Source organism: Chelmon rostratus, chromosome 5 (genome assembly GCF_017976325.1).
Source record: "Chelmon rostratus isolate fCheRos1 chromosome 5, fCheRos1.pri, whole genome shotgun sequence".
Taxonomy (NCBI): Eukaryota; Metazoa; Chordata; class Actinopteri; order Chaetodontiformes; family Chaetodontidae; genus Chelmon; species Chelmon rostratus.
The window spans coordinates 16,545,027-16,567,056 of NC_055662.1; the positions used below are offsets into that span (position 1 = coordinate 16,545,027).

A 22,030-nucleotide genomic window follows, 5' to 3' on the forward strand; every position below is an offset into this window, starting at 1 on the left:
GGTGTTTGTTAAGGCCAACATTTGACCTGAATTAAGTTTCCATTTGATCTAAATTGTTTAACGGTGACACATCTATCGTATCTTTCATGCATGGCGTGGCATTTGCTGAACTTTCATTCTGTATCAATCAGTCAAATAAGATCCGGTTAAAAGCGGAGTTATTAAACCTGTCGAAGCCTGTCTCAGCGAGCATACCTGTCTCACACACTCATCCATCACCAGCAGTTTGAACAAAGAGTCACATTCGAAATGAAAGTAACTTTTGTGTTTTTTATGGAGACTTTTAACTCCCTGTGGGGTTAATTAATTTGTCATGGAAAGTTTGAGCACATGTGCACACACTCTGAATGTGGATGGGTGGGTGCACAGGTGTGTGTGCGCGTGTGTGTGTTCAGTGTGAGTATTTAAAAAGCAGGGACACATTTCCTCCGATCATTTGCTCTGCCGTCATGGATCTTAAAGCTGCGTTTGTGATTGTCTGTCTGTGTGCTTTGGCCATCACCTCTACTGAAGGTAACTGCCATGACAAATTGTCACGTAAAAACCAAGAAAACACTGAGTCAGCTTTAATATGTATACAGTCAGAGATTTTTAGATTTTTGGGGCAAGTACAGGCAGCGGGATTAATCATTTTCTGTCGGGTGCAAACATAGTGCTGAGCTGCATATTTCTGTTCATACTAATCCATAAAGTAATGCAAAGCCTTCAGCCCTGTTCAGTTTTATGGTATCCAGCATTTATGTTTAACTTATTTCCATTTTGTCTCTTATTATATTTGAAAATAGACAAACTCAAACCCCAAATAGAGCCATGTGCTCTTGAGAAAACAGTAAACCACCGGAATTGATTTGTAGAAATCTAAATGGTCTAAATACTCATTTTACCTTTTGGAGAATCACAGTGATTGTATTTCAAATTTAATTTTCTGTGTCCATTATACCATATTATGTTATTCTACCTTGTTTTATTTCCAACACTTTCATAATGCGTCTTCATCCCACGTTGCAGCTGGCATCCCAAAATGCTGCATCACAACAAAAAGGGACATCCCTGCAAGAGTGCTGCTCAAGGTTCAGAGGTGGGACTTGCAGCGAAGCAGCGGCGCCTGTGACATCCCTGCACTGATGTAAGTGAAGATCAGCAATGAACCAAAGGATCACAGTGATTCTGTCATTATCAAAGGCTCCATTTTTGTAGCTTCTTCTGAATACTGAAGTCTAAACTGTCTAAACACTGAACTGCTCAGTAAGGACAAGTGCAGCACATGCAGTTAAATGCATCAACCGTTACTTATGGTTTCATCTAAACAGTGTGTTTAAACCGAAACATTTTCTGTCCTTGGCTCCCCAGACTGCATGTACGAGGCATGAGGAAGCCCATATGTGCTGACCTCAAGGTGAAGACAGCCCTGATGAGGCTTTGGCTGAAGATGAAGCAGAACAGGCAGAAAGCGACTTACTGAGCTGTTGGATGAAACCTTTCACAAACGTCTTGTATCATGTTCTGCAGTTGGTGTTTCAGAGCTTGTGCCATACAGAAGCCCTTATGGTTGATCGTCGATCGTTCAGATTCATTTACTAACTAAGTACTTAAGTACATTTGAAGGTGCTTGTATTGAGTATTTCCAGTTTATCCTACTATATACCTTTACCCCTTCACTTCAGAGGGAAATATTGCACTTTTATACTTTTATACCCAGAAACATATGATCAGTTATAAAGATCCTATGCATCGCTATGAATTAAACTACCTAACAGCATATGAAGCAGTTAAAATCAGCTCCACCTCGGCTGTCTGAAACATTCAAGTACCGCGTACATGTTAATGCAGTGAAAATAATGATCCACTGGTACAATGATATAACACATGACAGGGGCTATTTTGCATTATGAGTACTTTTCCATTTAATACTTTGTCTATTTGTTGCTAATAGTTCTGTACTTCTACTTGGTTAAACTTTGAACACAGGAGTCTTACTTACACTGGAGTATTTTTAGTGTGTGGCATTGATACTTGTACGTTACTAAATGATGTGAATAATTCCTCCACCACTGCATTTATACAAAAAATGTGCAAAAAGTAAAATCTCTGTAGTATGTGATTTCTGTGTTGTTTGTCTTTTCTGTTATTCTAATGTGTGGCTACAGATTGTTTAGCAGTAGTTTAACTATCAAGAGAGAGAAGTTTTGGATACGAAGCTGCTCTTGCTGAATTAGTGAATAATAGTAATAAGAATATAAGAATAGAAAGGAAACGGGTCAAAATATTGTTGACATCAAGGACTTTCTTTAGCATTGGTTGCTTTCTGGCTTTACCAAGAAACGCAGTCAGAAACCACCAACCTACTGATAAAGTTATCATGGTCAATGATGTGGCCCACACTAGGCGTCAGAGGACACCCATAGACATTAATACGGAATTTAATTTGAATTTGGCAAGAAGTTTTCACATCTATTGAATATCACATCTTTGTCTTAACTTTCTACAACCGCAAGACGACAAATGAGACCAAGAGACTCCAGAGCAGTAACTGAACTTTACGTACGTATCTAAGGAATCTGTAGATGAAACTCCAGACCTTTATAGAAATGAAAGTAGAGCGGACTTGTTCGATCTTGTCCTCTGATGATGTCTCTTGTCTCTGACCCCTCTCCCTGTTGAGACTACTCCCACAGAGACAAGCTGCTGCATACAGCAAAGGCTGTAAAACCTTAGGGAAGGTGTCACTGAGCTGATTTATTTGGGTTCATCCCAAAGTGACTGAACCTAAAAAAAACAAATTACATTTACTGCTGTTACTGATCATTGTAGAACAATTACAATTATCTACAGTTTTTCAGTGCAATTCTCTAATACAGCCGAGCCCATGCAGTAATATCCTTTAATATCCTGTGGAATAATCCAAACAGGTGTTTTAGGAGCATCATGAAACTTTCCCAGTCTTTTGTTGCTCCTGTCCCAACTTGTTTGACACGTGTTGCTGCATCAAATTCAGAATCATGTATTTACAAAAATCTATGAAGCTGATGAGGTAAAACATTAAATATATTGACTGCAGACTGTTTTCAATTGAGCGTATGTCAAAAAGGATTAGCAAAGTATAACATTCTGTTTTATTTAGGTTTTACACAGCGTCCCAGCTTCTTTGGAATTGGTGTTGTATGCCACTGTCTTAAATATGGACAGCTGTACATGGGCATCTGTGCATCAAAAAATAGCAAGTCAACAACTTTACAAACACAGTTAAAGATGAAGCACACAAGACATAATTTAGGAAGACAGCTAATGTAACTTGCTACTCTGACAGCAAGAAGGCTGCAGGCTTGCAGCCTTTTATTTCACTAAGCTCTCACCAACAACTAAAATCCAGTCCAACATTTACACGTCTGGCCTCTTGCTTGGTCTTTTTCTCTCCTTAGCTATCTATTTGCCTATCCCATGATGTCCATAGAGGCTGCTGAGCCCAGTTTCATTGCCACTACTCGCCCGGTGCTCCAAGCTCCCAGTCCATTCCAGCTAGCCGCACAGCTATCAGAGCTAACCTGCTAATGGCAGCTACAGTTAGCAGCAGTTAGCGGTTACTGTCCTTCTTTTTTTTCTCCCGTAAATATGATTGAGTTTCACAAAAATCGGTGACAACTGATTTTGTGGAAATCATCCATGACTGGAAGAAAGTGAACAGCCATGAAATGCTGATACTACTTTTAGTGTTCTGTAGCATGTAACCTTAAATGCTGAAAAGTGAGAAATTAAGGCCACATGCTTTGTGCACAAATGCATGCAAAAGGAACTAAAAAAAGGCCTCAGGCAACATCTGATATTGCTGAAGTCTTCCAGTTTTCAGACACAAACGATTAGTCAGTTGTTTTTGTGTTAATCCTTATGAGTCCAGCAACTACCACCATTATACAGTGCACCCATTTTTTCAGAATTTTGGACTTAGCTGACATCGTAATCTAAAAGTGGCAGTGTGAAAGTCAGAGGAAGTATATGCTGATGACATGACAAAGTAATCTCAAGATAAACAGTGATCCACCGGTTCACTGCTCCATTCACAGACACCTACAATGAGCTATATTAATCAGGTTAAGACCCGACTCGTCAGGCTGTTATGATTAGGAATAAGTCACCCCTTTGAAACAGCTGAAAACTACCTCCAGCAAATTATGGTAGTCTGCCCTTTGAGTCACTCAGGCTTATAAAGCAGAAGCAATACTCTCTCATATGTAGCTGCTCCAGTCAGAGACAGTTTCTCCAGTGCTGACAGTCAAACAGCCTTCAATGCAAAGAGATTTCAACATCTTATACCATTAAGAAAGGAGATCCAATCTTTTACCTCATCAGTAGAAATTGAATTCCTTTTGAGAGACCCGAGGTCATATCCAAACAGTTAAAAAGTCAATCACACTTCATGACCTCAACAACAGAAAAGATTCTGGGAAAACAAACATGATGGGGCCACGTTAAAAGTTACCGTAACACCGACAACATGTCACAGGTGTACGATGTTGAACTCCTGCCGACAGCTTAATCTGTTATTGTAATTCTCCGGGATTCATCAGCACTCAAACTGTCAGCCACAGAGGACTGGCCGGTGCCCAACTCGCCTCAAAGGGCAATACGTTGAAAGGCTGATCAAACAGGGATCTTTGTTATTGCAAAAATAAAGTATAAAATAACTATTTACAGCTTGGATTTAAATTAAAAATGGGCAGCCCTAAGAATGCAAAAATACAATAGCGTAGACTTGCACAAACAGTCAAAGCTGCTGAAGGCAAAGCTGAAGGAGAAAGTTCTTGTTTTAAGCTGCTGCTCAACCAGTTCAAAATGTTTTCTTTTACACTGCGAGGACTTCACGAGTCTGATGGAATAGCACCATCCAGTGGAAGACTGATCTGAATCATCTTTATCGGCCAAGCCTGTTAGGCAATTTGACTCTGGTTTTAAGTCACTCTCAGTGTACTTACACACATTTCCAAGAACAATTTACAGGATGATAGAAATAGACATGCAGCTAAAAACTGTGACAACAAAGCCAAAACAAAGAAAAAGTAAAGATAAAGTAAAAATAATGTACGAACAAGTAGGTGAAAAATGCAAAGAGCAAAGGGATGTACTGACAACTGCAGTGATTTTCATTTATCCCATTTAACTTCACTCCTGCAGTTTCTTCAGGTTTACCAAAGTGAGTGTATTTTTGACAGTTGCACGCTGAACAGCAAATGTTTGTCTGGTAATTGCCACAGCTGTCAGGCAGCTCCACATGCCCCTGCAAAGTAGCACCATGTTCTGCATAAAGTACTTCCTCCTCACGGAGTTTCACTCAGGAAACTTGCTCCAAAAATGAAACATGGTCCCACTTGCTTTGGTTACTCTTATCTTCACTGTCAGTTACAGCACTTGACTCTATAAATACCCCATAAGAGATTAATAATGAGCAGTAGAGCGGCTGCCATGTATAAGATGTCTGACCTTCAGCAGGTTTGACTCTCAAAGTCTGCTGTCATAAACGATCTGATATCAAGTATTCTCAGTGTTATCTGTCTTATCGTCATATTTGCCTCAGTAATAATAATATCTCAGTGCAAATTCTTTCCAGACAAATCTATTGTCAACAGCATATTGAAAAATCTGGTCTGACTGCCAACTCCAGCAAACTACATTCAAATGAGGAGGTTTGTCTTCCTCAAAAAGCAGATTTATGGCTGCCGCATACTCTTGCGGAGAGCTTTGCAGTAAATGCTTTCCCTTACTTGCCTGCTCAAGCATGATGACTATTTTCAGTCAAACAATGTGTAACTTGGCATAACTACCAGACAGCTCTTCAGTCTAAAGCCAGAAGTCAGAAATGTGCGCCACTGCATCATTAAATGAATGTCTACATAAGCACTGGTCTAAATACAAAGACATACAACAATGTGTCAGTTAGAATGATGATGATGATGATGATGATGATGCACATAGAGGCTATAGGTAGTTTCGATGTTGGGGGGTGATTCTTCTGTTCACACCATATCAACTTCAGAGCAAAATGTGACAGAAACATTTATCTCAGGTCCCTGTTGTAAATAGTTTATAGCTAAATTATAGCTAATAAATAGCCTTCACACACCAACTTGTACAGTATGTTTTATTTTGAAACTATAAACTACTTATAAAATTTTAATTTGCCTATCTAGAAAATGTGTGCTTTCAAAATAATTCTATATTAATATACTATATTTTAGCTTATATTATTTAGTTTCACCATTAAATGGCAACTTAGAGACAACCTTTTCCTGTGAGGTCTACAACAGTGACTTTTTTTGGCATTGAAAATAAAATTTGGCAATGAAAAAGGAAATATTGAAACTGAAATGCTGCACTGGAAAAGGTTGTATGGACACTGAAATAAGTACTGCACTGAAAAATGTTCCAGTGATAATGTCAAGACTTAAAGTCACTGTTCTAGCCACATACTTGACAGGAAACAGCCTGTTGAACCGAGAAGAACCAGAGTGACGAGATAAAGACGGATATCAACCGACAATAACCACGTTGTTTTAAGCAGTGTTAATCATTCCTACACAGGAAGTTGCGTCATGACAACCGGCGGAAGTGGTTTTTCTTCGCGGCTTTCTGTATACGTGTAGCGGGGGAGGTTGACCAAGAAATCAGCGCCTGTAATGGTGAGTGTGTGGCTGCAAGTGCAACATATTTGTGGCGGTGAATGAAACTGCTAAGAGGGAAAGTGTGAAAATGTAGTTTGAGGGAGCTGAAGTAAAAGAAGAGACTCGAGTCTTCGCAGCTATTTGTTCGCTAACATACAGCTAACGTGGCTAACGCTAACTGTCACTTAATCCGAGTGGTTCCTCAAAACTGTAAACTCAAGCCGTACCTGTGTCTCTGTGTTTGTGAGACAGCAATGTGAAATGTTATAAGGCCTTTAGAGATATCTCCCCCCCCCCCCCCCCCCCCCCCCCCCCCCCCCCCCCCCCCCTACAGAAAATGAAGAAATACTTTAAGTTTTAACAGGAATTTTAATTTATTGAGGTATTGAAGTACAATGTGATCATGTGTCCGGCTGACCCTGACTGTCACTTGGCCAGAAAGCTTACAAAGGTGTTTGATTGAAAGTGTGATTACACTATTTTGTTAAAAGTAAGCAAGTAAATTGACACTACTGTCCACATAGTGAACAGGTCTTAGATTTTCCCACTTTCGCTGTTGATGTCACATGACTTCCTGTATACGAATGACTGGTAGTTGGTACGCAGCCAGGTTAATCCTGCTTTTAAACCAGGAACTACCCCGCCTTGCAAGAACAGTTTTTAAAACTCCCCTTATACAATCTGACGATGTCTGCTAAAGCCTGTCCAGAACCTGTTGAACATCCCGCACTGCACAAGTTCCTCTCTGCTGTGTTTTACGCCGGCAGCTCGTTTCTCATTACGGTGGTGAATAAAACGGTGTTGACGAGCTTCAGGTATGTGGCACGAGTCATTTATAATGGAGGATGCTCACACACAGAGGAAGGTTATAATTACAGTGACTGAGTCTTTATGGAATCTATCCCACTCAACCGTGTTTTTCTACTCTGTATGTCTTGTTTTTGCAGGTTTCCCTCCTATATGTGTGTGGGAATTGGCCAGGTTAGTTGTCCAGCTGTGGATTTTTCTGTCCCTCCCTTTGTCACGCACACACACTCATGTCATCATCTCTCTTGTCCCTTCAGATGATCACCACTCTTCTTGTCCTGCACACCGCCAAAATGAGCAAAGTGATCCAGTTTCAAGATTTTGACAGAAGTATCCTTTTAAAAGTAAGCATCTCAAATTTTTCAAAAATATGTTTATCTTTATTTAGTTCTATTGTATTGTCCAAAATACTATATGCCTTTATTGTCTTTCCAGATGTTCCCTCTTCCTTTGCTGTATGTTGGAAACCATATAACAGGACTGGCAAGCACCAAAAAACTCAGGTTTAACCAGTTTACTTTATGTTAACTAACTTAGCAGATTTTTAATTTCACAGTATTAATTTATTTGTATTCCCTTTTGTCTTTTACAGTTTACCCATGTTTACAGTATTACGGAAATTCACCATATTGATGACAATGATCTTGGAAGTATATATATTGAAGTAAGACATTTATCTAATCTTCTATTGCTTTTCGAACTTTGAAGCTCTTTATATATTACAATTGACCTTATGACAGAATTGATCTAAAAGCACTGTACGCTATGTATGAAGGGGCATCTTCCACTGAGAGATTTATAATCAGTTTATAAGTAGACCTGAAGAAGATGAGGGCTTTTGGTTTTTAATCTTAAAGTATTTGTGCTGCCTTTTTGCAGAAAAACTTTTCCTAAACGCCTTGTGTACAGTGTTGTGGCCATAGTCCTTGGTGCCATGGTTGCTGCAAGGTATGTATTTTTTAGGTAAATTGATTTAAGTGGGGGGTGTTTGCAGACAAAACGCCTCTGATTTCCCTCCATTTTTCCCTCTCCTCTAGTTCTGACCTGGCCTTTGATGTGGAGGGATATACTTTCATCCTGCTCAATGATGCCTTCACTGCCGCCAGCAGTGTGTATACCAAGAAGAAACTTGACATTGAGGTAACATTCCCTGCACATTCTGCACAATCTGAAAGGATTTGTGCTGTACTTTGCTGGTAGTTTCAGAGCAGCTTAATGTCCATGCAGGTGAGGTTAACTGCTTTATTTGATATTTAAGAGGAACAAGTGGCTGACAGATGATAAGGTATAGAAGATTGAATTACTGCACAGCTTTCCTGCCAAACAAGGAAGGGGGTTAACTTGTTTTCTCAGTCCTAAATTCTTTGTTCATTTAAGACCTTTGACAGGAAACAATGGGTTTGGACAGTTACTAACAGCTTATATGTTGCCAGCTGAAGTACATTAAGATCCTATACATGGCATACCATCAAAACTGCTCCAAGAAAAGTGGATATTAGATTTTTAACTGTTACACTATAAGGCGTCAACAAAGGAAGTGGCTTTGTTGTTGGTCGTCTACCCTCTAAGTAAACAGGATCTAAAACAAAGTGTCTCCACAGTAGCACACACACTACATACAAAAACATAACAGGACAACAGCAGGATTCACTCTCTCAGCTAAATATTTTAAAACTGCCCCTTGTTTTTTGACTATTATGCTTTTAGATACTAACAGCTGAAGCATGCAGTGACAGTAACTGTTTTCAGGTTTGCTCTTTGTTACATCTTCTTTGTTACATCATGAGCATGTTATATGTAATATTTTCCTCTTGTTTATTTAGGGCCTTGGGAAGTATGGTGTCTTATTTTACAATGCACTCATAATTATTATCCCCACTCTCTTGGCAAGTGCATTTACGGGAGATTTACATGAGGTACATGCAGTCACCGTGATCCAGTGTATGCATACTTTCTCTGCGTTTGTGCCCAGAACTGTATGCTCGCCCTGCCTGACCGCCCTGTATGTTTTGATCCACAGGCAGTCACATTTGAGGGCTGGTTTAAAGCCACGTTTATCTTTTGTTTCCTCATGTCCTGCTTCATGGGGTATGTCACTATAATTCAGTTCAAACTGTTCAGTTACACCTTGGCAACTGCTAAATCCTTCTTCCACGACTGCCTCAGCCTACCCAGTTGTTAAGACCCAATTCTGTGTTTTTCAGGTTTGTGCTGATGTACTCCATAGTCCTGTGCAGCTATTATAACTCAGCACTTACAACCACAGTAGTGGGAGCAATAAAGGTAAGAACACACTGATGGGAATAATATTTTTAGACAAGTTGTCACTGACAGTGAATAGCTCCGCCAAGGTTGTCTAACCCTCCAGTTTGAACCAACACAATGCAAAACCTTCCGCCTCTCTGTCTACTGCCTCCAACCAAAAGGAGGTACTGGAAGTTTATCACGTTGCAAAATCTTCTGCAATATTTTCCACCTCTGAATCAGGCTTTCATCATCTGAAGGAACTTGCAAAAGCATCTGCGCTTGTAGCCAATAGGAATGCCTGCTCTTTGAAATGACCTGTGATTGGCGGGTCTCCTGTCACACAGTATATTTTCTAAATGCTGAAAACAAAACCAAGCAGGTGCAGGAGTCTAGTTTTCCTTCAGACAACTTTAATTACAATATGGTGAAAGGTTATTATGGTATTTTTGCCCAGTGACACAAAAAAAATCCTAGAAAATCCTTAAAGGTCTAATCTGCATGTGGATCTGGATTCTACATCACACTGCACACTCATGAAACTACCTTATTGGTGGAGTTAATGTGCCTTTTGTCTGCTGTGTTTCTACTGACAAGATCATCACTAACTCATATTCAAATTTTCTGAAGAATGTTGCAGTAGCCTATATTGGCATCTTTGTGGGTGGAGACTACCTGTTCTCTTGGACCAATTTCCTGGGACTCAGCATTTGGTAAGATTTTTTTCTTTTCTAGTTTTATTTTAATTCTGTTTTTTATATATATCTGCTTAGCAAAATATTTTATGTAGTATCATTTTGAACTGTACCTGACTACAATTGGCAAATGGCAGAATTTTTGTAAGAGCAGCATTGGGAATAATTTCCAATCCAAAACAAGAATGTAAACCCTCTGAAATTTCCTAATAGATTATTTAATCTGTTATCAATGACTAAAAGCCAAATATGACACCTGTCTTTGAACTAAAGCTTGTTGTCCTGAGTGGTAGCAACTGTTATTTTCCATGACCTAAAAGTTCATCACTCTTATATTTTCCTTTGCAGTATGTCAGGAGGACTAGTGTACTCATATCTCACCTTTAGCACCAAACCGTCTAGAAGTACCACAGAAGAAGCACAAGAGCTGAAGATTCACATTACAGAAGATTCAACAGGAAGTACAAAATGAATATTTTAGCTTTCCCCACTTGGTGGCATTGTTGTGCTCCATATTGGAGCATAGAATAGCTTCTACACTTTCATTTTTATATTTATTTAAAATAAATGGATACATCACTGGTGCTATCTGTTTCATTCCACGACTTAACCATGACAAGAAGTGCACATAATTTCTGGGTCAGGTTCAGTGAATGTTTATTGAAGACCAACAATTATATAACAGTGTGGACAGGCTGTAAGAGAAATCTTACCTTTGAAATGTGTAATAAAATGTCTACCAAGCAAGCTCTATACATGTAACAAACATGAAAACTGTTGGATGTTAGCAGAGGGGAAAACTGAAACTAAAATTCAATCTCCACAAATTGTGCACACTCAATATTCTAACAAACACAATCTTTATATATTAAATGCCATACTCTTCTCAAACCACAAAATAGACTAAGGGTTAGAAATGCTCCAAAATATACTATAATTGGGTACAATAAATCATTTGGTGTTCTGATTATCAACAATTCACTTGCCTTCCAGTTTCACCGTAACTCCACAAGGGTAATTTGTAAAATCGAACAGATTCAAACATCACAGCCAGAGTGACAGAGTGACATGTTGCTGGTGCAGGTTTCTCCAAAACAACCAGAGGCGGGGCAATTATGAGAGGCTTCATACAGTGTTGAAGGATGTAGTGTTTGTTATTAAAAAAAACAGAAGAGGAAGGAAAAAAAAAGCCCAAAACAGCCAGCACTACACAAATCAGTTTCTGAAAATCGGGTGCCACTTTCCTGGACACATGACAAATTTAATCTCCAGTGCATTGCAAGCTTAATCCAAGACTTAATCGGGGCTGTAAGTGCTTAATCAAAATCAACGGGACATTTAAATTTGTGGCATATTCTAAATGGACTTTATATGTTATTAAAACGTGATGCCAGAATATTTCTTTACACATATCAAATGATTCCAGGGCTCTCGAACAGTTGAACAACATGTTAATAAAAATAAATATCACATAAGTGAGATGACGCAATGCATGTATCACAACAGGTCCGGCACCTTTTAATATAAAAGGTGACCGACATCATCCATTGAAAAAACGAATAATAATAATAAAAAAAATCTCCTGTCTGGTTGGAAAACACTCACGTTTCTTGTATCTATGAGGAAAACTATGGTTGAAAATGGAAATATGGCACATCGTAAATGGTACTCTGGACCTTTTTTTTTAACTATTGCAGGATAGTAGTTAGTTGTAATATTTAGTAATAAAACTTAACCAAATCCAGAAGGCAGCATAGTCAGCTCAAGGTGGACTTCTCCTGCACACCTCTGGTAATGTCATGTGGATATAATTGTGTGTATATGATGAGAAAAGCTGTCAAAGTTTGGATTTTTTAAAAGTCTTGTTCCTAACCAGACCTCTGGATTAGGCTTGCAATGATCACCTCTCATTCCCATATAAAAAAAATGACCATGTTACATGCCAGACTGATCTAGCTCCCATGACTTGTCTTCTCCTTTTCGTCCACCTATGCACACTCCTTGGAGAGTGCTTCATAAGTGAGGATAAAATGATCCCTTCTCAGTCTATTTCTACCACCACTACTGTCATTAGTGGCGGTGAAATTGTGCTTACAATGCTGGAGCTGAAACCTGGGAGCATGATAAGAGGCCATCTGACAGTCGGAATGCAACTTGACATTTCCTACTGTATGTTTGACCACACCCTGTATCATTCTGTCCATCCGAGCTTAATCAATACATACATCAGTCATACACACTCTGTTACACTCACAAAATACTTAAACTCGTTACCGTCAAAGTGCAAACACGACAAATTAAAACATAATAGGTACTCTTCCTTTGCCTTTAGAAGGCAGGAGAAAGAAAAACATTCTTCATATTGTCAAATCTACAATTATAGCAGCCTAAAAGGATAAAATGGAAGCTGAATAAGGTGCTTTAGCTTGTGCCTTCCTGGTGCTGTGAGGGGGGAATAGATGATGCTTGTGCATAACACTGATCTCAGGCCAATTCAGCTCTTTCTCAAAGTCTGGTTTTACAACTTTATAGAACAAACTAAACTAGTCGCCGATCTGCATTTATGAACAATCTCTAGCTACAGCACATACTGCAGGAAGGCGGATTGGGAATGGAGGTATGAGGGCCAGGGGAATGGGAGTCCAGGATCAGGAAGTGGGTGTTCAGGCAGACAGGTTGTTGGCCAGCTCAATGAGTGCCAGCGCACCATGGAGACGCTCTCGCTGCTCCTGTAGGCGGCGCTTGGCGGCACCTCCTCCCTGGCTGCCTTTCTCCTCCTCTGCAGCCTCTTCCTCTTCTCCGTTCTCTTCATCGGACTGGAGGAACTCCATGGGATCCTGCTGCTCCTGGTCCTCTGCTCTTGCCTTGCCCTGTGGTTTCACCTTGGTGGTTGTTGGGGCACGCTGCTCACGGGTTTGCCAGTACCTGCAAGGACAGAGGAGAGTATATTAGCATACAGTGTGAGCAGAAAATGACATTAAATGTACAATGTGAGTTGCACTGTGCAAAACCGTGGGTCCTGATACAAAACAGGCCACAAGCATGAGTACAGTATCTTTATATACACTCACTTTGCCAGCCACTCTGCCACAGCCTTGTTATCCACAGACTGGGCCTTGCCCTGGCCTTCCTTTGGTTCCTCTCTCTTCAGGCGGGAGAAAGGATGCTTGGGACAGTGACGGTTGGCATGTGTGAACCGATTGCCACATCCTGCAGAGAAAGCAACAGGTATGAATAAATTCAGCTAGCCATTACAGCCCATGTTTCTCTGTGATTCGAATACCTAAGAATATATCTCCTTATTGTTGCTGTTGTAGTTAAGCATGCTAATAAATTCTGGTGGTGATTTTGCATATTTATATTATTATGACATACCGTCGCACTGTCAGGTTTGTGTTTTTTGGGTACTTTCCAAAGGCTTGAAATTTAACTCAGCCAGTTAAAAGCTCCAGTCGGTCACACTCACTGAACCACATTTCATGCCTTTGGAAAGTACCTGAGAGTGAAAGGTCACAAAAGTTCGACCCCCCCCCCCAAACATCACTTCAAGAACACTCCCCACCTTTCTCCGAGCAGACGAAGGGTTTCTCTCCAGTGTGCAGCCGCTGGTGCGTCTTCAGCTGACCGCTCTGGACAAATGCCTTCCCACAGTTTGGGTAGTCACACAGATAGGGCCTCTCTCCTGGAGGAGATATAGGGATACTGTTCAGACCACAGTATTGTTTTACTGTGCTCATGATGCACACATACATTAAACGCCTTTCAAATGTGAACACTTTAGCCGAAAAGTTCATAACAGGTGCTGGGAGGTTAGTTATTCTATGCTTTCACAGAACAAGCTGTAGCTGTGCCCCATGCTGGTCAGCATGTCACTGCTACATCTGTTTTCTAATGGTGTAGGAAAGGGCATTATGGAATCACAGAACATCTACCTTTTTCTCAAGGCACCTGTCTTTTTGACAACAAGCCAATACATTATACATTTTTTTTAAATAACCACTGCTCCTTCCTCCCTCTCACCTGTGTGTGTCCTCTTATGAGCCTGAAGAGACTTCTCTCGGGGAAACACTCGGTTGCAAATGTTACAGCGAATGCGGCTAGACGAAGTCTCCCCCTCGCTGATGAGCTCCCGGACGGTGTCAGCCCGTGGACGCCCCCTGCGGATACCATCCTGACAACAAGAACACACAGTTTTCACATTTGGCACACAATCAGCACATGTTTTCCTATTGAACAGCAACCACATGTGGCACATCAAGTACAAAATGTTTATGATCTAATAAATTTACATATTAATCAAGTTCAGAGAACATCATTTAAACCGCCACATTATGTTACTACTAATGTAACTACTTATATGCATATGTATAATGAAGAAATATTCAATACAAAGCAGGTTAATGAGTGGCTTTTATTTCATACAGTGAAAAATAATATACATCACAACTTCTTTAGCTGACCTCACGTGTTACAGCAGGATGCACGTTTGTCTATTATAATTCATTTACATCCGGTTACATTTTTGGCGCGCGACTACACGTCATGCGTGAGCAGCTGCTCCTGAACCAGGAAGTAACTCGGGTTTAAAATCCACCATGTCACACCCTAATGCGCGGGCGTTTTTTTAAATGACTCTCCATCTCGGCCATATTAAGGCTGACTCCGAACACGATTTCGCTGTTTTAAGCAGTACCATCACGAGAAGCTGACACTGAACCTCTAGACTGTGCTAAAATTCCAAAACGACTCAGTTTGGAATAGTTTGTGTTTTTGAAAGATGTCAACATCACCAGACGTGCACTCTTTTCTTCTCACAGCTGGTGTTATTACAAGTAGTTGAACATAGTGCAAGTGTTGTTACAACTTATAATTATTGTGTTGTTCGTGTATTACTGTGTCGTTAACAGTCTCAAACTATAAAAGAAAAACTATAGCCTGTATAGCCTATGGTCTGTGCAACAACATCTGTCCTACCAAACGCTGTATTCAGTAACATGACGGTTAAAATAATCTGAACCTACCCTGATCTGGTCAGGTGAAGGGGCCGTATCCGCTTCCCTGGCCGTCTGGGTCCCGGTAGGCGACGAAGCCCCGCTCCCTGAGCCCGGGCTCAGAGTCACATTGTGGGCGTTCTCCCCCCATTTCCACGGGTACACCATGAAGTCGCTGAAACCGGGGCTTGTCGGCGTCAGGGCCTCCGCTGCCCTCGGTTTAATCGGGGTGGTCTTGATGACGGACACCAAAACTCTTTTGGGCGAGTCGTTGCAGAAAATAACGTGCGGGTGCTTGTTATCGGCCATTGTATTGATGTCAAAACTCCGGTGTAAGTTGCAAAATGAAGCAAAAAAGCAGTAAAAGTTCTACCTGTAACTGATTATTTTAACAGCTATAAAGTTATAAATAGTGCGCCTTTTCAGTCTGGAGTGAATATGTCCTTCATTTCCAAAGAGGAACAGAAAAAAACTCGGATCCGTTCTTCGCTACAAAATTGATACAAAGATGCAGTCAGATATGAAGATGAGCGTAAGTTCCCTTCTGCACGCAGCGGGTCGTCTGAACTGCCTGTGTGCGCCCACAGGAACGTTGTCCCGCGTTGCAAAATCGCGCCTGAGCAGTGCACTAACCAATCGGCTGCAGGAATCTGATCCCACGTGTTAGCAGTAACCAATTATAGCAGCTACATAGAGCCCCATAGAAAGCCCGTGGACCAATAGGCAGAGCGGAGGGAGAGCTGTGCGTAATGATTGGTCGAGACGTTTTTGTCCAATGAGATTTAAACAATTGACGCGCGCTCTGCACACTGACATTAAGCTTGGCCAATGAAGATGAGCAGAACGCACGCTCGGGCACGACGAAGCCAATGAGAGCGAAGGGCGGTTAATTTTACGTTTCAGTCGAGCAGATGGCTGTTTCCCGCGCTGACGAGTCTGTTTATGTTATTACATTTTGGTCAATTTAAAGGGAAAAGAAACGGTGGCCCAGAGGCGCCAAAGTTACGTAATCATTTTAGGGCGGAAGTACTTGAACAAAGGATGTACTGTGTGAGAGAAAAGGAGATAGAAACTAAGGGTTGTTTGAAAATGTACCTGTGTTTAATAAGTGTGAATTATGAAATATATAAAATAATCCCAAATAGGTTCTCTGCATGAAAAATCCACCTAAAGCAGTGAATATTTTGTTTTTCAAAAGACTTTGCAGCATAGGAAGGTACTATGTATACACATTATAGGACTTGAATTTATGTTTCGACTTTTTGGTCAACCCGCATAATTTGAGATATTAAATCCAAATTGGTTACTTTTAATGTAGAGGCAACAGCTCAAAAAATATGCCCATATATATAACTAAAATCAAATGTGCAGTCATAGTTACAGTACCTATGGGCTGTTTCAATTATTCACCGGTGCAACAGAAACCATTGTTGTCAGCCTGTCTGTTTCTCTCACTAATTCACTGTTACCTAGAAAAGGTAATCTAAATGTATCCCACTGCACTGAACAAAGTGTCCTTAAAAACATTGCCCTGGTCTAGTGTGCCAATAGAGAACTGATTTACTGCCAAATGCAAACTATAATCCTGAATTCAAATGTGTTTGTGCTATTGATTATTAATAACCCATATAATAACCTTTGGTTTTCATATTGAATGCCCTACATTGTCTTGTTTCAAACATAATTGACAATTCTGTGTAATACAAAAAAAAAAAAAAGAATGATTCTGAATAATTCAATATGAACCTTCATTTTATAGCAATGATAATTTCCACTAAGTGTTTAGTCTGTGCACTTAGATCCCATTCAACCTAACAAGTGTAACTGAAACTACCTATGTGACCTCATCTCTTGGAACTCATTCATTACACTCTTTGTTGGATTTCCTTACATGCATTAATACTGACACAGAGATATGAATTTTACTTCATACATTGTACACTGGGGGCATAGGTTGACAACACAGTCTGTACTTTCCACTCTGACCACTAGATGAAGCTAAGTTTCATTATGTAAAATATACCCTGACTCATGCTGTTAGTGAGAGTGACTCAGCTTAATCAGGTTTGAGGTTTGTTAATGTAATATTGTCCGAATACATGGATCAGAGTATTAAAATGTATGTACATTCATAAGGTTATTTCATAAGTATCAGTTGGATGGTCACTTATCAGATGATTAATGACGGAAAATTAGGTTTGTCTGAACAGTATTTAGATAGAACTGTAGCTGTGTTATTTAACCCATAAGAACCCAGACCCATTTCTGCTTTTAGGAAAATTATGGGGGACATAATAGACCACATAGAACACATTTCTGACATTTTTTTTCAAAACACCACCCCCTACTGTCCAAGATCTCAAATGTTATGTGTCACATTGGGCGTTGAGAACCCTGATTATTTCATGTTTTAGGATGTGGCTAACCCATATGTCAATGGCAGCTAGCTCAACTAGCGTTAGCTGTACGAAATTAGCATAAGTAGCTAGCACAGCTAGAACCACTGAGATACCTAGCTAGCGGCTGAGCTACACAATTGTATTACTCTCTCTCTCAAGATAACTGTGTGCTAAAACCAACTTTAGATTAATTATCATTTATCAAACTGAAATTAGACTAATGTTAGCTAGCTTCACTGAAAAATCCGCTGAGAAAATTTGTTAGCTCAATACTAGCGACTTAACACTAATGTTATCATATTTTCCAGTGGTTGGTGTTTTTTTATCAATCATGGTTAATCAATTTAAACGAAACAATATGACATTTTAAGATCGATGTAACTCAATGACGGCTTGTAATTTGCTAGTGTCATTCATTTAACCTAAAAATGTAAATGTGTTTTTATGGTTTTGTTGTTTCATGTTATGCATTGATTTGTCCAGGCTAGACTCTGTGCCAATTTGAGCAGCAGGGCCTGACTAAGCAGAGAATAATCTACCAACATTGGCAGAGGACCAGAGTCAGGTCTGTGCACTGAATATTGATTAGTGAATGCCCTATTGATGAGCAGGGGGCGTGGTGTCGCGGCTCTCCACACGTGCAAGCATTTAAAAGTGTCGACAAACTGCTGCAGCCATTTGTTGGATGTTCGCTGGGGCAGCAAAGTACCGTCCGCAGCTCTTTTCTGTCGTCGCTTGACAGACGAAAGCTCGTCGCTTGAGCTCTCATTTTTTGCTGTTTATTACTCGCAAGATATGAGTTCAGCCTGAGGAGGGAGTCGCTGTTTGAACACCGCCTTGTTTCTTCATCTTACACAGGCTAACATGCTGCCGGACGCCTACGGCTGCGTTGTGGCGAACAGGTTCGGGGACCTTCTGGATGACGAAGCCGACCCGTTTGACTTGATGAGCGAAGTGGAGACGATGAAGGAGAAGAAGAAGAAGAAAAGGGAAGAGGAGGAGAAGAAGGGCAAGCAGAAAAAACCTGGCCAGAAGGAGTCCCAGAAGGACAGACGCCTCCCCCTCGCGTCGGATGGTCAGGACCCGGCTCCAGGTGAGCTCACCGCTTAGCTGCACGATTCGCTGCACGAACCAGAGGCCGAACTGTTCTGGCCGCTGCGAGTTTTTCTAGATCGGGTAGTCCAGCCAAGAGGGGCCAGTTTGCTCGGGCTTTGTCAGCTGCTGATGGTGCAAGGTCAGCGAGGCTGCTGAGCACATGTGCGTGCTGTCAGGTCGGGTGGCTGAGGGGGATTGTCTGAAGCCAAATTACATCCTCCTGATTTTACAGCACACTCAGAACTGCACGCTTTCATTCCTGACATGACACCCAGCCATTTGCTGATTCAGCAAAAAAATGTGGTATTATATTATAGACCTTAATAAGTGGCCTTTATAGATCAGTGGTTCCAACAAGGGTCGTTTTGCTTGTTTTGCCAGATCAAACATTTAATGAAGATTAAAAAGAGAGTCATGAATCACAACACAGTCTGTCTGATTTATTGCTACCTCACTTTCTTCTATCTTCAGTCCGTAAGCAGCAGCAGCAGCAGCAGGCTCGTCCTGGACCGCTGACAGAGAGCAGGGATGGCAGAGAGGAGGCCCAGAGGGGCACAAAGAGGGCTGCCTTCCTGGAGCGTAGAGCCAACCAAGAGGAGTACCCCCAGGAGTTTTCTGTCTCTAGGTATGTGTTCTCACACAGGCAGAGGCTGAAAGCTGCTCTGCTTGCTGGTTTCCAGAGTCCACGCAGGCCTGGTTTAGACAGCACCACCACTAAAAAATATTTGTCCAAATTACAGTCAGTGTAAATGTTATTTTTACTCATTTCATTAAATTAGTGACATCTTTTAGTGCATAAGGTGAATTTTCAACCCTCATGGGGTTTTGCTGCCACAGTGCCGCTTGGTCTGGTATGACCAGGGACCTATGAATGGTAATGTTAGCCATCAATTTAGCATTAACTATTCTTCCTATAAATGTAACTGACTGAGTTGTCACTTTTTTCCTATTTATTTTAATTTCTTTCCCAGGCCTCCCAATAATGCAGACTCTGACTTCAGGGCCAGAGGTGGGGTCAGGGGTAGGAGAGGAGCAAGAGGCGGAGGAGGATACACAAGGAACTCGGACAACTTCAACCTGAGGGGCAAGAGAGAGTATGATCGACACAATGGAACGTAGGCCTTTTTTGTTCATAAAGCAGTCCAGTTTAAAAAGCTTTTTTTTTTTTTTTTATAATGGTGTATTGACAACTTTTCTGACATTCATTGCAGAGGTATCTCTCCTGAGGAAAAGAGAGGAGGCAGAGGACCCTGGAACTGGGGCTGTGTTGAGGAAGCTGCAAGGTAAGTGAGCTTCAGATTAACATGGAAATTACAACTTGCAAACAATATAGACTCGCTTATTTTTACCCATGCCCCTTTTTGTGAAGTGAATTAATGGAGGTGACTTCCGATGCTCCAGTCAAATCTGAGGAGCCCCAAATACCTGTGGATGAAGATCAGAACCGGTGAGTGACTCACATAAGCATCTTTCTTCAAAATGACATGACATCGCCTGGTTCAGTGGCAGACTCATCAGTCAAGAGTGACACTTGATGAGTCTAAACTGTAACTATTAGACTAACCGAAATGGTGAAACATTCTAATTACTACTCATGCCTTTTGTGTTTTTAGCATTTATAAATTGATAAAAGTTGCTAAAGTGAGTAAAGTGAGCTGAAATAGTAAAGCAGCTTTTTTTTATATTTTTATGTATGAAAAATACAGCTGCTGGCTTAATATTGATTTTGTGGATACATGTGTTGCTTATGATGATCAGGTTCCAACAATATTTCAGAATGAATTTTGCCCTTTTTGCAATGATACATTTAATACATCCCCTGCCTCCCGACAATATAACATCCAGTGGCAGCAATGCTGGCATGTTGGCCACAACCTGTTTGTTTGGCAGGATCACGCTATATTTAATCTTAAAATATAGAAAAGTCAAAATAAAGTGGACCGACATGATGTTTGCCCCAATTATGATAGAGCAATGGAAGAGGATGGCGAGATGGTGGTGCAGGTCGCCATGGAGATGACCCTGGATGAGTGGAAGGCCATGCAGGAGATAAGTCGTCCCAAGGCGGAGTTTAATATCCGCAAAGCAGAGAACAAGATTCCCTCCAAAGCCAAGGTCATCCACCAGTCAAAGCACCTGGAGGTAAGAATGTAAAGCACTTCATGGAATCTGCTTCAAAGAACAATGATTCCTGATGAGTGCAGCTGTGATTTTGGCATTGAGTGCTGTTGGGTTACTCATCATCAAGACTCATCCTGCAGTGACGATTCATAGTAACATACAAATTCAAGGCCTTCAGAAGTGTGTTTATGGGGGAAAAGGTGAATCAAGCTGAGGCTGTCTGCACTGCGATGGGCACTGTTTCACAGTCGAAGCTTTTCCTAACCTTTTGTCTTGGCCAGAGCGTTATGTTTTGCTTTGTTTTCCTCCAATCTTCAGAACATCAAAGGGACTGTGGAGGACATGGATGACGGCAATTTCCTCCGTAGGTCTGTGAATGATATCACATCCCTTATGGACATCAATTTTGGGAGTCTTGGACGGCCCAGTCGTGGGGGTCGGGGAAGGGGAGCACGAGGTGGTCTGACTAGTCGCCCAGAGAGAGCCAAGCCCATGTTGGATAGGGTAAGTTCTTGATCCTTGGCCCGCTCTGATAAATGCAAATCAGTCTCGTGGCACAAAATGGTGTTCAATCAATGACTTGATGGTTTGCATTTAAGCTTTGGTTAAATTTTCTAAAGTGATTGCATTTGTTCGATTGGGACGTTCTGCACTGGAATGCCTCTATCAATGTGCTTACCACAGAAAATCAGCAAAACCCTCCCAGAATTTCAGGAACATGTCATTTAATGTCTGTGCTCTCCCACCAGGAGGATGATCTGGCTCCTAACCCAGATGACCCAGAAGACTTCCCAGCACTATCAGCAGGGAGATAACTGAATTCACTTCTCTGGGTTTATCTCCTGTGGGGAATATTGGTTGCACTTGACACTTGCTAAAAAAAGAAAAACCCCACTGTTCTCATGTTTCTGCTGTTCTTAAGGTTTGGGGTTTTATCGAACTTGATTTATTTTGTTCTATTTCACCAAAGGCACTGTTTAGCACTTGACTCCCAGAGAATAAACGCTTTTGCAAGTTTACTTTGGAGC

General features: G+C 41.0%; 4 protein-coding genes across 6 annotated transcripts; 3 read left to right on the plus strand and 1 right to left on the minus strand.

Moving 5' to 3' along the window:
- The first annotated feature begins 384 nt into the window (after window positions 1-384).
- ccl27a (chemokine (C-C motif) ligand 27a) lies at window positions 385-2,101 on the plus strand. Its single transcript, XM_041936323.1, has 3 exons — window positions 385-513; window positions 1,009-1,126; window positions 1,351-2,101. Exons 1-3 carry the CDS (start codon window positions 450-452, stop codon window positions 1,460-1,462), a joined length of 294 nt encoding a protein of 97 aa, XP_041792257.1. The 5' UTR covers window positions 385-449; the 3' UTR covers window positions 1,463-2,101.
- A 4,498-nt stretch (window positions 2,102-6,599) lies between these two features.
- Window positions 6,600-10,980, plus strand: slc35d2 (solute carrier family 35 member D2). 3 transcript variants are annotated; one of them, XM_041936793.1, is made up of 12 exons: window positions 6,600-6,668; window positions 7,598-7,631; window positions 7,715-7,801; window positions 7,893-7,960; window positions 8,050-8,121; window positions 8,337-8,405; window positions 8,495-8,597; window positions 9,281-9,373; window positions 9,478-9,545; window positions 9,662-9,740; window positions 10,332-10,414; window positions 10,745-10,980. In XM_041936793.1, exons 2-12 carry the CDS (start codon window positions 7,611-7,613, stop codon window positions 10,866-10,868), a joined length of 867 nt encoding a protein of 288 aa, XP_041792727.1. In that variant the 5' UTR covers window positions 6,600-6,668; window positions 7,598-7,610; the 3' UTR covers window positions 10,869-10,980. The 3 variants fall into 3 exon arrangements, with proteins under 3 accessions (XP_041792727.1, XP_041792725.1, XP_041792726.1); XM_041936791.1 differs by lacking the exon at window positions 6,600-6,668 and adding an exon at window positions 6,988-7,465; XM_041936792.1 differs by lacking the exons at window positions 6,600-6,668; window positions 9,281-9,373 and adding an exon at window positions 6,988-7,465.
- A 56-nt stretch (window positions 10,981-11,036) lies between these two features.
- znf367 (zinc finger protein 367) lies at window positions 11,037-15,942 on the minus strand. The gene is made up of 5 exons (XM_041936794.1): window positions 15,418-15,942; window positions 14,417-14,567; window positions 13,959-14,078; window positions 13,468-13,606; window positions 11,037-13,321 (listed from the first exon to the last, which is right to left on the minus strand). Exons 1-5 carry the CDS (start codon window positions 15,694-15,696, stop codon window positions 13,060-13,062), a joined length of 951 nt encoding a protein of 316 aa, XP_041792728.1. The 5' UTR covers window positions 15,697-15,942; the 3' UTR covers window positions 11,037-13,059.
- A 2,699-nt stretch (window positions 15,943-18,641) lies between these two features.
- LOC121607319 (intracellular hyaluronan-binding protein 4-like) lies at window positions 18,642-21,992 on the plus strand. Its single transcript, XM_041938102.1, has 8 exons — window positions 18,642-18,879; window positions 19,353-19,506; window positions 19,853-19,996; window positions 20,093-20,164; window positions 20,251-20,328; window positions 20,852-21,023; window positions 21,321-21,506; window positions 21,752-21,992. Exons 1-8 carry the CDS (start codon window positions 18,651-18,653, stop codon window positions 21,815-21,817), a joined length of 1,101 nt encoding a protein of 366 aa, XP_041794036.1. The 5' UTR covers window positions 18,642-18,650; the 3' UTR covers window positions 21,818-21,992.
- Window positions 21,993-22,030: the final 38 nt, after the last annotated feature.